This window comes from Parus major, chromosome 14 (genome assembly GCF_001522545.3).
Source record: "Parus major isolate Abel chromosome 14, Parus_major1.1, whole genome shotgun sequence".
NCBI lineage: Eukaryota > Metazoa > Chordata > Aves > Passeriformes > Paridae > Parus > Parus major.
This window is the reverse complement of record NC_031783.1, coordinates 12,360,222-12,376,941: the sequence shown is the minus strand read 5'-3', so window position 1 is coordinate 12,376,941 and position 16,720 is coordinate 12,360,222. Positions and strand designations below refer to the sequence as shown.

The following is a 16,720-nucleotide window of genomic DNA, read 5'->3' as shown; positions in this document are numbered from 1 at the left end:
ACAAAGCAGCACTGGGCCAGGAAAGCATCCAGACACATATTCACAATCCAAACATTCCCTTCTAAGTCCTGGCTTCTTCTGTGAATCTCTCTCCAGTCACTGAAGTTTATCTTTTGCTTGGGAAGTCCTGACTTCACCTTTACTTTTATAAAGGATTCTGCCCTTAACCTGCCAATCTCTAAACTTGGCAACCTTCACCCACCAGCTCTCAAACTTTCTCCTGGATCAGCAACATACTCACACACCAGCAATAAATCTGCAGATTTATCTTCACCCTGGGCCTGCAGTCCAGCTGCAAAGCACTTAAAGTGACCTCAAAGATGCTGGTGGTTCCATGACCTCTGTTTACGTGCACAGCTCCTGCAGTTACAGCTGGCATATTTACACAGTTGTCTTTCCCAGTGTCACTCCCAAAATCCTGAACTGCAACCCGCGCTCCTTCCTTGAAATCCCACACAGGCTGTTTGTCACCCACAAAGAAACCTGTGACATTAAGAGATGCTATGGGGAGCAGGTATCAAGCAATGAATTATGTGACAAAGAACCTGAAGTCAGTGACAACTGTCACTTAGCAAACGGGATGTGATGTTATAAAAAGAAGACTCACATCAGTTTTTCTGAAAGAAGCAGGGAGAAACAGAAGCAGACAAGACAGAGGAAGAGCAGGAGCAGCAGAAAGATGCAATCTAAAGGCCACAGGCAGATCCCAGAAGATTTTTGGTGCCAACAGATTTGATTTCTAGTCTTGAAGCCCAGGCTCACCTTTTCCCCCAGACTAAAGCCTGCTGAACTCTGTTCACAGCAGCTGCAAGTGCTGCCAAATGCTACACCTGACACACACAACAGCTGCCCACAGACGAGTCAGACTCTGCTCTTGAAAGATAAACACAGATATAAACCTTCTAAAACCTTCCAGAAGCAACTCTGCAATTTATGGCCTGCACTGGCTAAAGATTAAGACAAGCCTGGGTGGGATGACAAGGCTGATTGATAAGGGATTTCTGCAAGATCCAGAATAGCACATGGACAACAGCACTGTGGTCAAGTCTAAGAGATGTGGAGAATTAGCCTTGCTGGTGCAAGGAATGAGGGAATTCCAGGAATATTGGTGTAGGGATACCCTAAGAGGTTTTGAGGCAAACAAAAGAGTGATTTCACACAGAAACTCAGAATGGCTGGGGTTGGAAGTGACCCCTGGAGATCATCCAGACCAATCTCCCTGCTCAAGCTGGTTCATCCAGGGCAGGCTGCAGGTGTGTTTTTTACCATCTCCAGAGAATGACCCTCCACAAGCTCTCTGGGAAGCCTCTTCCAGTGCTCTGGCACCCTCCAAGTGAAGAATTTTGAGTTTTCCATGCAACTGTGTAGCTTTTCCACACCCACGTGCCATTCACCAGCAGCATGGATGCTCTAAAGGTTCTGTGGCATCAACAGAACTCAGGCTGTGGAGGAAACAGCTCCAGTTACAGGTGCTGAAACCTCAGCTCCTCACTTTTCAGAGGTGTCAGATGTATCATCTTCATGTCAGGTTTTGTGCCCAAGGGCCTGAATGCCCAGCATTAACTGCAAGAGAGAAATTCAGAGTATCTGAATTTGGCTTGTACAGCACCTGGTGAATGACTGTCAGAAAGAGGCCATAAAAATGCAGCACTATTTATAGGGGTCAGATGGCATTCTGAGGGGGCATTCTGGCTGTCTGTATATATGACTCCACTGCATATTTATAAGGCTTGGTTTGAATCACACAGTATGAATTTAACATTTATTGTTGTAGGCAATAATCATGTGTTGAAATTTAATATGTGTGGTGAAATTATAACGTCTTCCAAAGAATATAACATGCCAGACACAAGTCCCCACACACGGCAATTATTAGGAATGACAGTAATTTGCGGGTATCAGGTCAAACATTTGAATTTTTTGGAAATTAGAGAATCACAATAGTTAGAATAAGAAAGGACCCATTACTCTGACTTCACCCTGCTGGCACTGTGGCGTGTGGCAATGAGAGGGGTCACAGCCCACATTAGGCTGAAAGAAACGGATACTGCATTGTTCAGATATTGTATTGGTGTTTGACTGATCTTCACTAAAATGTCAAGTACAGGTAAGGGGGGAAAAGAGTATTTGAATATAAATGTGTGCTTTTAATAGTTGTTGAGGGTTTGGGGGGTTTTTTTGCACTCCAGCCATCACTGGAAAGATGTCTCTCAGAAAAGCCCTTGGGAGCCTGCAAAATTTGATCTTGTTCTAACTTCCCCTGTGCAGAGTTACATGGTCACTGATTTTAACATTCAAAAGATAGCAGTCAGCATCCATTACATACCCTTCAAGCTGCACTGGAGATGTGTGACCTAATCCTAGATACACACATGAAAGTCAGAAAGAACAGAGAAAGCCCCAGGGGCTCCTCCAAAGCTGAAATTCCTGCATCTCTCAGAAACTCAGGGCTGCATATTTAAGAGGAAAATTGAGCCTTCATCATGGAAGCCTTCCTCCAGCATTACCATAAACTAATTTATTTGGTGAGTATCTTCTAAAGGAAGAGGAACTGGAAGCTTGACAGCCCCTTGTAGGTACAAAGTCTGTAACTCCAGACAGGAGATCAGACTGGCCATGCTGGGAGAGAAGCCCCATTGTGGATGCAGGTACAGCAGGCTCCTTGGAGCAGGAAGTTTCTTTGCATGAATATCAGGTTAAAACAGAGAGAGATGAAAAGATCTGTGTGGTTTCTTGCTACCCCTACTGCGAGCTGCAGTCTGTGTGTTCTGAAATAACAGCCTGGGGAACACATGTCCTGTCTGCAGGGCTGAAAGGAGGAAGAACTTGTTGGGAATATCAGAGACACAGCTGGGCTGCCCAGAAGTCCCACTACTCTCCTGTGGGATAGGTGCTGTAGTATTTGGGCCCAAGGCAGAATGTCTGTGTCCATCTCAGAACCTCTGAGGCTTGACAAATCAAAAGCTGCCAATGTTTCTTTTCTTTGAGCTCAAACTGTGCTTAGGCGAGTCTGAAGACATTTTGTATTGTAGTTTCCCTGAAAACATATTATTTTCTTACACAGTAGATGAACACAGTCCATCAGGATCTTCTCTTAAGGGCCACACATGAAAAATTCTTTCCACTGCTTTCAAAGAAAGCATCTGCAGTGTTTCAAAGTGTCTAAGCTGGAGCCACAAGAGCTGCTGTTTCCAGAGGTCTGAGCACGAGGCACTGAGGTGCTCGTAGCTACAGAGGGAAATAACTTCTGCTCTGGCAGTTCTGCACACACAATGCAAACTTCTGAGCAGCAGAAATGCACAAAGAAGACCCTTCAGCATCTGGACACTCCTGGAGCACAGGGAGGGAGAAACAGCCCCCCAGTCCATGTCAGAGCCCAGCCAGGTGGGGCTTCAGGCCAGCCCTGGAACTTTTCTGATGTCTTCCTGAATCCCGTGGTCCCACAGAGCTGAATTCTCCCAAGATGAGAGTAACATGTCTTTTATCTAGATCTCTGGGAACAAAAACTCCCCAAAAGAAGGGAAACCCCCTCCTCTGACTCTGCTGTATTAATTCGTATTCTTTTGGACCAATAATGCTTCAACACTCAGTTCTGTATAACCACTCACCATGCCAGGCCCTTCCTTCTAATTGCTTTTCTCATTTTGTTCAGGCTCCACCTTCTGATACATTTAATTTAAAGAGCAGTTTGGATTTCATACAGTGAAGAGTTTGGTTCCCCATTTTCTTAAGCTCCTAAAATCCATAATTTCCCGTAGAACAGTCACTTAAGGAATGACTGTTGCCATTTGTCACCAAAACTTGCAGAAGTGAAGCAAAATAATTTAAGATTATCTCAGCTTTCAAATTGGTTTGTTCATGGGAAGACTCTTTAAATTACTTAATCTTCAAACTGTTAGTGATAAAACAAATGTGCTCTTATCTAATCTGCAACAAATCTTTCCCAAACTGTTTCTCTGCCAAGCGAGGAACATGATACCCTTTAAAAATTTATCACAACTGCAGCTAATAAAACCAAGGTTTGGAACCACCTCAGTTTATCTTTTCTGGAACAATATGAAGATGTCAGGAAGCTCTTTGCCACATTCAGAAGAAAAGTGCAGCAGCACACAATTAGAGGATTTTCTTCTTGTTTATGCTGTACTACTCTAATACATTGGAGATTCAGGTTTTTTGAATATTATTGTGATTTTAATATACAGGCTAAGATATATTCTCAGAAACATCCAGAAAAAACTTCTGAGATAGTACTACAGGTCACAAATAATAATTTGTTGAGTAGATGCCTTTGTGCTAAGTTTCACTGCCTTCTAATAGAGCTCTGGTCACCATCTGAGCCACACTCAAATTGTGAGACTTAGCTGGGAAAGTCAAGGACTGATATATGTGGAAAAAAGCCTTGATTAGCTCAGTGCTTGTGAAATCTTTGATGCATCTTTTTATTGCTACCCCAGTTCTACCTGTTAATAGCAAAATATTTTTCCTCTATTGATCCACAGAAGCTCTCACAGCCATGCTATTGAGGGGCTGCATTTGATTTCTCCCATTCTGCAAACAAACCTCTTCTTTTAAACCAATTTCCTTTTTTTCTGTTAGTCGAGACCCCTCATTAAGTCCACGCTGTGTTATTCTCCCAAGAAGTACAGCTCATTATCAGCTCCCAATCTACACATCCACACTACAAATATTTTATGCATGCAAATGGACAAGCATTCCTGATTCTCTCTAAGTACTGCCCCCATGGACTAGGAGAGATACACTGCAGAAAGCCTTAGGTTTGAATCTTGTCTGCACTTTCCTCTAGAACCTGTCCCTTGACTAATTAAATGACAGCCAGATCCATCCAAGAATTCTAAAGCCGAATATAAGTTATGCATTAACTACCAATCCTTTGATTTGGCTCCCTGTTTAGAATTAGAGATCCATCTTGCAAGCTCAAGAAACTCATAAATAAAGAAATCTATCAGGCTTTGCTGACACGTTGAGTAAACACCTGCATCTGAAGTGTCGTGTTCCATCAGAAGGAAATAAAAGTAATTGGTAACCAATTTGTTTCTGCTTTCTTTCATCTGCTTGTTCTTATCTACAGACCTTTTCATAACTTCATTCCCTGACAGCCTCCTAAAACTGGATAGGAAATAAATAAAACATTTAAAAATAAGAGAGTAGGTAAGCTACTAAAGCACTGCTAGTTTAATATGATTCCCCAGTGATTATTTCTCAGTTTTATTGTAACTGTATTTAAGAATATTTTACATTAACCAAGAGGCTGCTTTAAGTATTGCATTAGGCTGGATCTGACATCACTGCAACAAAGGCAAACCAGATTCAATAAAAAACTTATGAATAGGGAAGAGTTTAAACAAAACCTATAAATAAATGAAATCCATCTCTGCTCCTTAAAGGGAAGGTAATAATTCCATGAGACAGAGGGCAAGGAAAAAGTCTGGAACCAAACTTTGTCCAGCAGGTAATAAATATAACAGACACACAGTGCTCTGAATGAATCTGGAATGGAGCTCTGCAGAAGGAAGAGCTGCTTTCTCATATAACAGCAGCTACTACAAATTGCTTTAGTAGCATACAGATCATACAGCACTCTTTAAAATTGTATTTTCAGAAGGCACAAAGATGCAAAGACTCGTGGGCTGCATTCCCTCTGCAAAGCTCCAGGAGTGCACGTGCCTGAACCCTGAGCAACACCGAGACTGGTGGCACTGCCAGGGCTACAACCTTACTCCCACAGATAAAAGCTTGACTTTACACAATCATCTCTAGCTGGGTACACCTCTGTGTCCCTAGTTTAATCCACCTCTTTTAGTCTAAAAGTCCTAAATCACTGTGTTAATGTGCAGAATTTCATCAGACATGCCAGGAACCACCATTTCCAAATTCCAACCTCCTCCCTACAGCAACACTCGGAGAGGAGGTGGTGGTGGAAACAGGCAGGGAAAGGGCAGCAATGTCCTTTTTAGAAGTATTAATTCCAAAGTTTCCCTGGGAGCTGAAGGTGCAGCAAACAGAGCTGCTTCCATGGCATTTCCCTGCCTGTCCTGTTGCCTCAGCAATGCTCTGTGCCTGCAGAATGTCCTTGGCCCCTGACTGGCACCTGCAGCACACGAGGCACAGGAGTGTTCCTAAAAGCCTTCTTTCAAAAACACAGCACTTGACATATAAAACTGGACGTAAGCAAGCCAGGAGTTAATCAGGATTTAATGCACCTAAAAGCCAAGATAGGGAGGCTGCCTATTAAGGATTTTACTGCTGTATTTCTCAAAATTCCCATTAAATGTATAGTTTCACAGGGGATTTACAATCACAGCAGTGTTTAAAAAAATCTATTTGATGAATTTATATTAGCAGGGAAGAACGGCTGAATTAATTTGGAAGATAACCCTCCTTCACCTCCTTTGTTCTGTTCTCTGAAGAAAGGTTCAAATGTAAGGTCAATGAAATATTAAGATATCAATTTTATTTCCTATTATACCTCAGCCCAGAGCCTTTTTTACTAAAAAACACATTGCCTTGAGAATTACCCAGTATAGAAAGGAAAGCTTTCGCTCTTGCTGGCTCCTCTGTGCTCTCTCTGAGTTTGGCTTCACAGAAGTACATCCCCACATCAGCAGAGGTCGGGTTGCTGATAGTGAGGCGTCTCCCAAAGCTGCTGATGCCACTGGTGATCTTGATTCCATTTCTCTTCCAGGTCACGCTCAGCCTCTCAAGAGGTCTGCCAAAAAAATACAGCAATAAAATCATAAAACATATATATAGTACAGAATAATCTCTGTGTGCATATATATATATATTTATACACATGAGGAATATAATATTACAGATTATAAAATTTCTTTAAGTCTTCCTCTATCCCCAAAACACACTGTTAGAAAGTAAATGCATGTATAACTTCTACACATCAAGGACTGCAGACTACTCAAGTGGCATTATGCAAGTACAGCTAATTGATACAGCAATAGAACTTAAGTGCTAATAATTTGATTTCTCCAAGCAAAAGGAGTAAATACTGCTATGGGAATCAGCTGCATGGGAAGTGCTTTCATTACAACTCAATTACCAAAACAATATTAATCATATCAAGAACATCTCTGCCCTCAGAGGGGAAAGTAAATCAGTTGGTCTTATCACCCAAGGACTTCAACTATTCACTTCCACTGAAATTCGAAGCCATTCAAGGCCAACTAGACAGAAACAGGAGGAATGTTGTGAATTCTGTATTACAGTGCATTATGAACAGTTAAGCAATAATCACTGCAAAATGAGAGTGCCTGAAAAAATTACTTGATAGGAGATTCTCACTAAATTTATTTATTAGGAAGCATCAACTGTTCAACAGTATCACCTCTGCTGCTCATAGGCAATAGCTGAAATATTATCAACCCTCACCATCATTTTTTCCTTATGATAATGTCTGCTGCTTGAACAGGAAAAGGAAAGGAAACTTCTTTTTCTTTCCATGTGAGGACAAGGTGGGAAAGCACCCCAGCCTGTGCCCTCATTTGTCTAGAAAAATCAGTAAGTTTAATTCAGTAATGTTGGACAAACAAGATCACTCATAACATTGCTCTGAAGAGCGAGCGTCCTGCTTCAATCTCCAAATAAACAAGAATAAAAAAATGAAAGCAACATCCTCTGTCCTTCTCTGGAAAGGGCAGAGTCCCAGTGAGAGCTGTGGAGGAGTTCCCATACCTGGCGCTGGCCACGCACTCCAGGGTGGCCTCGCTGCTCCCCGACACCACGCTGGTGTTGTGCGGGCGGATGACCATGGCCGGAGCCGCGCTGTCCGAGGGGCTGGTGGCACCTGCAGGGACACAGACACACCTGGTGAGGCCCCAGAGACAGCCAGGGCTGTGACAGCGAGGCCACATGCCAGGCACCGCTGCAAACGTCACCCTTCAGCCTCAGCGCAGGTTGGCGCATCCCACGGGGCCGTTCCCTGCGCTATTCCAACAAACCCATCCCCAAAACCCCACAGCTCCCAAGAACTGGCCCCTGCCCTCCATCCGGGAATATTCTCAAAGACAGAGCAAAGAAATTAAGCATCCTAAAGGTTTTCTATTGTTGAGCACTTTTATTTTTATCAAACACTTGCTGACTTATATTTTTAAGACCTTTTCATGTTTTGTTTAATCTTACCCCTTCCACGCCATTTCAAAAGAGTCTGCCAATACTCATGTTAGTTCTTTAAAAAGATTTTACACACTGGGGAACAAATATAAAATTAACAAAGCAGCATATCACAGCAACTTCAATCCCCTTTTCTTATCAGAAAAGTAAATAACCCAAATCTGTTACTCTTTTGTGAGGCTTCATACTGTAAATAATTTAGCTTATGCAACAGTCAGCAGACACTTAAAAAATGGTAAAAAGGCAGCTTGTAAATTTTCTCTGTATGCATTTACTAAGTGAATTAAAATACCCATGTATTCATAGGTACTTTGCTTCAAGCAACTCATTTGGGAAAGAAAAATTAGCTATTTTTTAGCTTGAATAACGGAGTAATAAAATTTTCAAAGATATGGAAACCAATAAACAAATTACAGAGAAAAGTAATAAAAATAAAACCCAACTGATGGAAAAGCAAGCCAGTTCATCAATGTTTTCTGCACAGGAAGCTAGTCCATGCCCATTAAGCAGTGTGGAAACTGGGAAATACAAGGTACAAAACCCTAAAATTTAAGGTAATTCCCTAAAGAACAGAAAATGGTCAGAAGAATCTTTGCTTAGATGATAATCAGCATGCCAAAAGCCATTTGACATTGCATTTCATTTGTTGGATAGCCAAAGGCTTTGGTCATGAGGCTCAGAAAGTTCCCAAGGCCAGCAGATTTCTCACTGGCAAACTTTGGATGTTTTTCTAATTGACAGCAGTTAGTGCAGTATGGAATGGAAGTGTGGAACATCATTTTAAAATTTAAAGAATACCACTCACACTTCTGAATAAATGCAAGCATTCAAGAATAGTACTTAAAGCAGATATTTATTTCTTTCCATAAATGTGCTCTGTCAACCTGACACACAGCATCTCAAAACACAAGCTGTTGATAAGTTTTACACCTCCTCGTCAACATTCCTGGAAATTTGATACCATCAGGTAAGAAAATCTATTTTCTAAGATTTCCATGCTGGTCTTACAGGTATTCATGGCAGAAATTTTGCAGATAGTAATTAAAATAAAAAACCAAAACCAAATAAACAACAACAAAACCCAGAAAACAAGAGCTGATCAGATTAGAAGCTCGTTACTGATGAGAAGAAAAAACCTCAGCATTACTGCTGCCCACCACTTCTGCCCAAGATGAAGGTTTACAACAGTGAATGCTAAAAGATCAACAAACCAGTGACTAACTTGGCAGTAATTATTTCTTATCTCCATCTGGAAGAGACAAAAACCACTTGTTAGAGTTATCAGCTCCCCACTAGAACCAGCCAAGGAGGAGAAGTCGGCTTTGCTGTCACTCCCATCACCCCACACGAGTGGCCCTGTGTGCACCCAGCAGATAAGGAAGGAAATGAAAGTGCACATTCCCCGTCCTGCAACCAGGAAAAGGCAGATTTCTTAGTGACTGCAACAAAAATCTAAGCAAAGCACGTGTTTCTTGTTATTTTGTACCATCCCTGAAACAAACTTTTTAAAAGCAGGCTCCTGCTAAGGGCTGTGAGTGAACTGATCCTGATGTGAGACAGAGGGCTCATCAAAACGGTGAGACCTTGGGTTCCCAGGAACACACCTACAAAGAAAGTTCAGCTATAAACATAACAAGCACATGCAGAAAACCAACAAAATTTTCAAGTATTACCTAAACAGTATGGGGGCAGCACAAATATTCTTATTTTATATTCAAAGACTGCTCAAGTTTCCCTTTGCAGCACTAAGGAAACCCTTCCCATAACTCACTCTGGCCCCACTCTTGCCAAATCAAGCTCCACAGGGACATTGCCTGGGCTCCCTTTGCAGAGGGCAGTTTGCAGCTTTGTTTTATGGCTAATTCAAACACCAAAGAAGGATCTTAGTTTTACTTTAGAGTAAAAATCTCCATAGGGCTGTAACTAGGAGTCTATGCCTTTCGAATTTCACCCTTTTGTAAGAAATCCACGGGTTGAAGTATCAGAGTAGCCAAGATCCTAATGGAGATAAGCAACATTGGGATTTTGTTTGGATGATGGGATGTGGCAGATCAGTTTTCCATCATGCTGGGGAAGGCAGAGAGTTATTGCAAACAATCAGATAATGAACAACTACCCAGACTCCTCAAGTTTCTCATCCTGCCTGTCAATAAAGCCACTCCATCCTTCTCCTGCCACCACATGCACCACACAGATGTGATTTTACTTGACTGATGCTACACAAAAATCCAATGCAAAATGTCATTGTTAGTAAACAGACATTTTCTTTTAAAATCCTTTGTCGAAAACAATTGAATTTTTCTCCTTTTCACTGTTCCTTTTTTTACTTCATCAGACTTTTTGTTGCCTGGGCTTTCTAGCACATTGCTGCTTCTGGCTTTTCATCACATCTCCTCCTCCTCCTCTCCTCCCTCAGCTTCTCTGCATTCATCTCTGGCCATTTTCCCCCCCTCTTCCATCCCATGGTCCCCTAATGATGTTTCCCACCATTTAAGAACTTAAATAGTTCTTACAGAATTCTACACAGAATTTCTAATATATCCTTTAATTTAATGATTGAACTTCAGCTTCTCTGAAGGAAATATTAAATACACTGAAATGGGGAAGTAATACAAATGCACATGGGAACAGAGCTACAGTGAGATAATTCCACTAATAGGGAACAACCATTCCCAGCTATATTTTACGTTTTTGGAAAGAAAAGGCATTCTTTCCTTTCCATCTGCTTTCTGAATCCTCCTCTCAGCTAAGAAAGCAAAGCCACATCAGGGAAAAACAGCGACCCCAGAACTGCAGGCAGGGCATGCCTCACTATCAGACACAGTCTGGGAGGAACCTGTGGGAAGCTGGAGAAACAAGGCTGAGTGACACTGAAAAACACTTAAGGGATGTGCTCTTAATCTGATTTTAGCCCTTAATAGATGACTGGAAAGAAGGGCTGCCACAAGCAAGAGTCCTAATCCAACAGGGACTGTTCTCCAAGGAAGCTCACACGGCTTTATTTTCCTTTCTGTCCATTTTACCCACTGCACTCCCAGCATTTCTAATCTCCACTTTGCCTCAAAACTTTCTCATCTATCCCTGTCTGAGCCATTACAAGGCTCTGCAAGGGCCCAGCACCTGCAGGGCCTTCAGGTCTGACCCCAAACAGTTTCTGAGGCAAGACTGTGGGAACCCCAAAGACTTGGACTCGGGACAGGAGTTTGTCCTCCAGTGGTTGCCATCCCAGTTACTCATGGAACAGTTGAGCTGCCATTAACAGCTCAAGATAAATATTAAGGTAAATTTGCATTGATGTTATGTTTTCCAGATTAAACTTTTTTCTTTTTTTTTTAAAAAAAAACAAAAAAAAAGAAAGGAAAAAAAAAAAAAGCAACAAAGTTTCTGGTTTTTTTTTTCTGTCCTTTGAACATAAGCTCCTCTCCAGACTGTGGAATTCAGGAATCTGGCAATCCCCCACAAAAGCAGAAATAAATTGAGAGAAGAGAGAAGAAGAAAGGGTGAACAACTTCTGCATGGTCTGTTTGTTTTTATCACCTGTGGCTGTGAATGGCTGCACTTCACTGAGCCTGCTGAACTGCCCCCTCCCTCCTGCCTGATCAGGAATAAAACCCATCCAAGGCCTCTCTAACACAGATTTTTTTTTTTTTTTTTTTATAGCACTGATGAGCTGTAGAATTTTAATCTGTTATTTAAATACAATAATTATGTACACTGCCCTATCGTCTCTGGAAAGAAAGTATTTTTATCTCTGTACATATATTGACATGTAAGGTACAGGGAATTTTAAATGTTGTAATTTACAGTTTATAAAGATCACAGACTTTATCAAAGCCACTTCAGGTGCTTAATTTTCTCAACAGAACAGAAATCTCACCCAGGCCAGATGACTGGAGACACACAATAGGTTCTTTCCCTTTCAGAAATGCATAAACATTAAGTTCTTCCCCAGATTTTACATTATGACATGCAAACTTTATCTGTGTCTGTATTTGCAGTGCAGAATATTAAGTGTATTACTTCAGTGGGTGCTCTAATTCATGTGACAGAGATATGAGGTAAGTCAGCCTCAACAGAAACTGAGAGAAGCTGTTTATCTCCTGAAAGAAGTAATAGTTTGAGTTCAGACTTGAGCACAATGATAAGGTTTATTTTTGAGGCTTGCTTATAGGTCCCAGCTCTCTGAAGAAGCTTAACAAACAAGGTGACCACGAGCAGGAGGGGGAGGATTGTCCAAATAATCGAGAGCCTGGAATGTGAGGTTGGCTGCACCTCATCCCTGCCCTTACTGTTAATTACTGCAATTACTGCAATTATTGCTCCAGGTCCAGCTTGCAGTGAAGAAGGGATTCCACAGGAATCAGTACCCAAAAATAAATTCATTTATTCATATTATGAAATTTGTCTATGTGAGAAAAACACTTCACAGAAGAGATCACCAGTACCCTACCCTCAAGCTATTAGAGAAATTGAGTACTTGACTGATGCTACACAAAAATCCAATGCAAAATGTCATTGTTAGTAAACAGACATTTCCTTTCAAAATCCTTTGTCAAAAACAATTGTACTTTTGTACAATTGTACTTTGAAACAATTTATAAGGTATCCTGGGAGAAAAATATTAGAAAACTTTCACCCTAAGCTTCCCACAGGCTTCCAGGCTTGCAGAGGATGCAGAAATACCTTTGTAATTACTATGCAGGATACATGCAAGGCTTCATTTTATCAAATTATGGACACCTCTATTAGAAAAAAACAGGATAGGAGATTAGAGTCCAACACAAATAGCAAAATATTACATAGAGTACAACCTTATGGCATCAGGAATGTGCAATCTCTGCTTGAGACACAGAATATGAAAAAAGAGGAGAAATGACAATCACAGGGTATCTCAAGATTGCTGGAGGGGGTGAGGAAAAAAACCAACCTTACAAATACAAACCACCTAATGGAACACACTCCCTGTCGCCAGGTACAGCCTGCAGATGGTTTGAATTATGAACCCAGAGTGGATTAATGCCCCTTTCCCTCTCCAGTACAAGACACACAACAGGAATTGGATCCTGATCAATAATAGATTAATTTCCCTTCCCCTTCAGAGTAAAAGATGCACCACAGGAATTGGAGCCTGATCAACAGCAAAGCAAATGCTGACAACCACCTGCAGGCACCAGAGAGAAACATTATGCAATTAATGAAAAGGAAGTGTGTTCTCAATCATAAACCTCTGTCCCAAACCATGTCCATGGGTTCCCTGCTTATTAAAGTGATTATTAAGAGCTGATACAATAACAGAGCATTAAGATAATCACAGTTACTGTTTCAGTTTCCCACTTTGACTCTAGGAAGGACTATTTATTTTCAAGAAAAGGGAAATATGATGCTGCTGTCACTGCACAGGTCTCTGCTCAGATTTCTAGACATAAAGAAAAATAACAGAATTTCCTCTGTGAGGCTTCTTGGTCATGTTTGTTTAGTTTGATGAGGAACATAAATACTCCAGATGGGTTTTTTTGAGACAATGTTACATAGTTATAAAATAATTCACAAACTAATGGTGAAGAGTTGGTGTATCAAGAATTTTCAGTACCCAATAATGTCTTCAGACTCCTCAAAAATGTAAGTATTAACATAATTTATTTAACTTTTGAGAACCCAGACTGTAGACCTAAAAAAGTAAATAAGGAGCAACATAAAAACTTAATTTTGTGGATCAAATTTATAGGGAAGAAACAGCCTAGTTGTTTGAATTAATCACAGCAAGTGAATTCTTATATATCCAGCCCTCGTCTTAAACCAGACATCAGACATCATGACATATGAATAAAACACCAGATATGAAAAAGATTTACAAAACACAAGCAAAACAAGTGAATGATCTAGGTTGGTTGTATTTATTGACTCATTACACTCTTGTCACTGTGACTAAGCTTTGTCCAAATCAGAACAAACAGAGGATGCATTTCCATTGAAAAGAAAGTTAAAAAAGGAAAAAAAGAAAAAAAGAAAGAAAAAAAAAGGTGAATAGAATAATAAAACTCAGAATATAGAGCAACTAGATCCCAAATTAAATATCTAAAGTTTGAGGAGGGATATGGTAAAGAAACAATTACAAAAGATTTCATCAGCACTTGTTGAGGAATCCTTGCAATAAATTCATTTTGCCTGAATTTCCCATGTCATAAAGGCTGGGAACCTCCCCTCCCTCCTTTTCCATTCACCCCTCCTGGGCCTCTGGGATTGTCTGAATATGTCATAATGACACTTCTGATTCACTTAACTTTGAAAAACAAAGATACCCACAGAAATCAACCCATACAAGTGGTGATTTCACCAGTCCAGGCCCTTTTTTGGTTGGAAAGCTTCCTAAAGCCTTTCTGTTCAGCCTGCTACAGACACTCCTAATTTCCAGCTTAAATGGGCAATGCACTCCATTAGTTCTTCTGCCAGAGCTGATCTTTACACTTTGAAGAGCTGCTCTCTCCCTCTGAGATAATTACATCCTAAAACATTTACAGAAAACAATCCTATTCTTTCACAGTCTTCATTTTACTAAGTGAAGCAAGCAAAACTTCCCTAGCCTGGAAAGATTCACTGAAAAACACACAAACAAATGATGAAGAGCAAGGGTAAAAATCCAAGCCAGCATCACTCTATAAATGCCTCCAAATGCTTAAACAAATAACAGCCACGTTTTAAACACCTTTTTTTCCCTCACTTTGTAAGGACTTGCACAAAGACTGAAAGTGCTGTTGGTTTTAGACCTAGGGAAAGATTAATGGAGAACTCAGCTCTAGCCACAAGACAATTTATACCCCTTTGTGTGTAGATAGTCTAGTAAAAATGAGATTTATATATTTTGTTCGATAAAACTGAGTCTAAAACACAGGTTGAAAAGGTCTAAAACCTTATAGAGAGCTCCTAGGGCCTACTCCTGGGCACAATGAGAGGCTGGGGCCTAAATGCAGGTGATTTGAAGGTGGAAAATGTATTTCTGTAACCAACAAAGTGCCCCAGGAGAGGCAGCGAGGCCAGGATGTCCATGGTGACACAGTCTCCAGCCTGTCTGTCACCAGTTCTGCTCTGAAGGCTGGGACAGGGATGGAACATGTGGCTCTTTTCTTGATTTTCCTCTCTTCCTACAGACCATTAAGTACAGGTGACCCAGCAACTGCTATCTGGGGGCTGAATTCCTCTTTTTTCTACTTCCTGAGGCCTACAGACCCACTTCATTTTACAGGACTACCTCAGAAATAGATTTCTAGCATTGTCCCATGCAGTTTTAGGGAAACTAAACCACTGCTTAGTTACACAGCTCCCTGTGAATCAGCAGCTAAATTCAAAAGCAGACCAAATTTCTGCTCAAAAACTCTGAAATTCCCTTCTCACAACTCCTCATGCAGAAAGAGCAATTTGGAAGTTCAGTCTCTGTCACTGACCTGACCTTCCTCCATGCACAGTAAGGGGCTTCTTTCTGCCTGGAAACTTATCATCCAGCACATCATTAGAGCTTTTAACATGAAAAAATATATAGCCTCAAGCTATTCCAGTTAAAGAACACTCAGGTGGCTTTTCAATTCACCAGATAGCTTTAATACCAGCTAAATAAGTGGATACAGTGTGTAATCTTATTCAACAGCAGTTAAAAGGGGGAAAAATATCCATGGTCTGGCAGTGGAATCTATTAGCCTCAGAGTCATCTTCAAAGGGATGCAGGAGGCAAAAAGGCAGAGCAGCTGCACTGCCAGGGCCCACAGGGCTTCCCATGGAATCACAGAATTCCAGAATGGTTTGGGTGAGCAGAGACCTCAAAGCCCATCCAGTCCCACCCCCTGCCAAGGCAGGGACACCTTCCACTATCCCAGGGTGCTCCAGGCCCCTTCCAGCCTGGCCTTGGACACTTCCAGGGATCCAGGGGCAGCCACAGCTTCTCTGGGCACCTGTGCCAGGGTCTCCCCACCCTCACAGGGAAGAATTTCTCCCCAATATTCCATCTATCCCTGCCCTCTGGCAGTTTAGAGCCATTCCCCCTTGTCCTGGCACTCCAGGCCCTTGTGCAAAGTCCCTTCTCAGCTCTCCAGGCCGAACAACCTCAAATCTCTCCCAAAACATGGCTATGTTTAAAAAGACTTAAAAATAACTCATTAGTGGGAATTACTTTTAAGAGGCTGTATATTTTTACGATGCACTTTAGTGCACTGCATGAGAAGCATCCTTTTAACCATAAACAGACCCTCATTTGGCAGGAGCAAACAGGTTTGAGGGGCCTGGCAGTGGCTGCAGAGGTTTCTGCAGCACAAGACAAGACTCACTTTCTCCTAAGGACAAAACTCAAAATTTTAAGTGCTTTACACACCTGGATATTTACCATTTGCTTTCTTAATAATGGGAAATTTAAGTTAATAAACCACACATCAGTAGCTGGATGTAAAATAAACCAAAACTGTCACTTAATAATCATGTCCAGAAATGCAAATTCAGTGGTGAGATGGGCTGAGAGGAGAAACGAAGGAGGAAAGCTGAACTGGGGACATTGCTGTGTCACAGGGATCAGAGAGCTGCTGCCATTTCAGGGGCT

At 41.3% G+C, this 16,720-nt stretch overlaps 1 protein-coding gene across 2 annotated transcripts in view; it reads right to left on the bottom strand.

Moving 5' to 3' along the window:
* Positions 1-16,720, bottom strand: part of SDK1 (sidekick cell adhesion molecule 1) — a 380,447-nt gene that overhangs the window by 145,414 nt on the left and 218,313 nt on the right. For both annotated transcript variants that reach the window (XM_015643063.3, XM_015643064.3), the window contains exons 6-7: positions 7,705-7,816; positions 6,537-6,727 (exon numbers count right to left, since the gene is read on the bottom strand). In XM_015643063.3, coding sequence (XP_015498549.1) covers positions 6,537-6,727; positions 7,705-7,816 — 303 coding nt within the window. The remainder of the gene's footprint in view (positions 1-6,536; positions 6,728-7,704; positions 7,817-16,720) is intronic.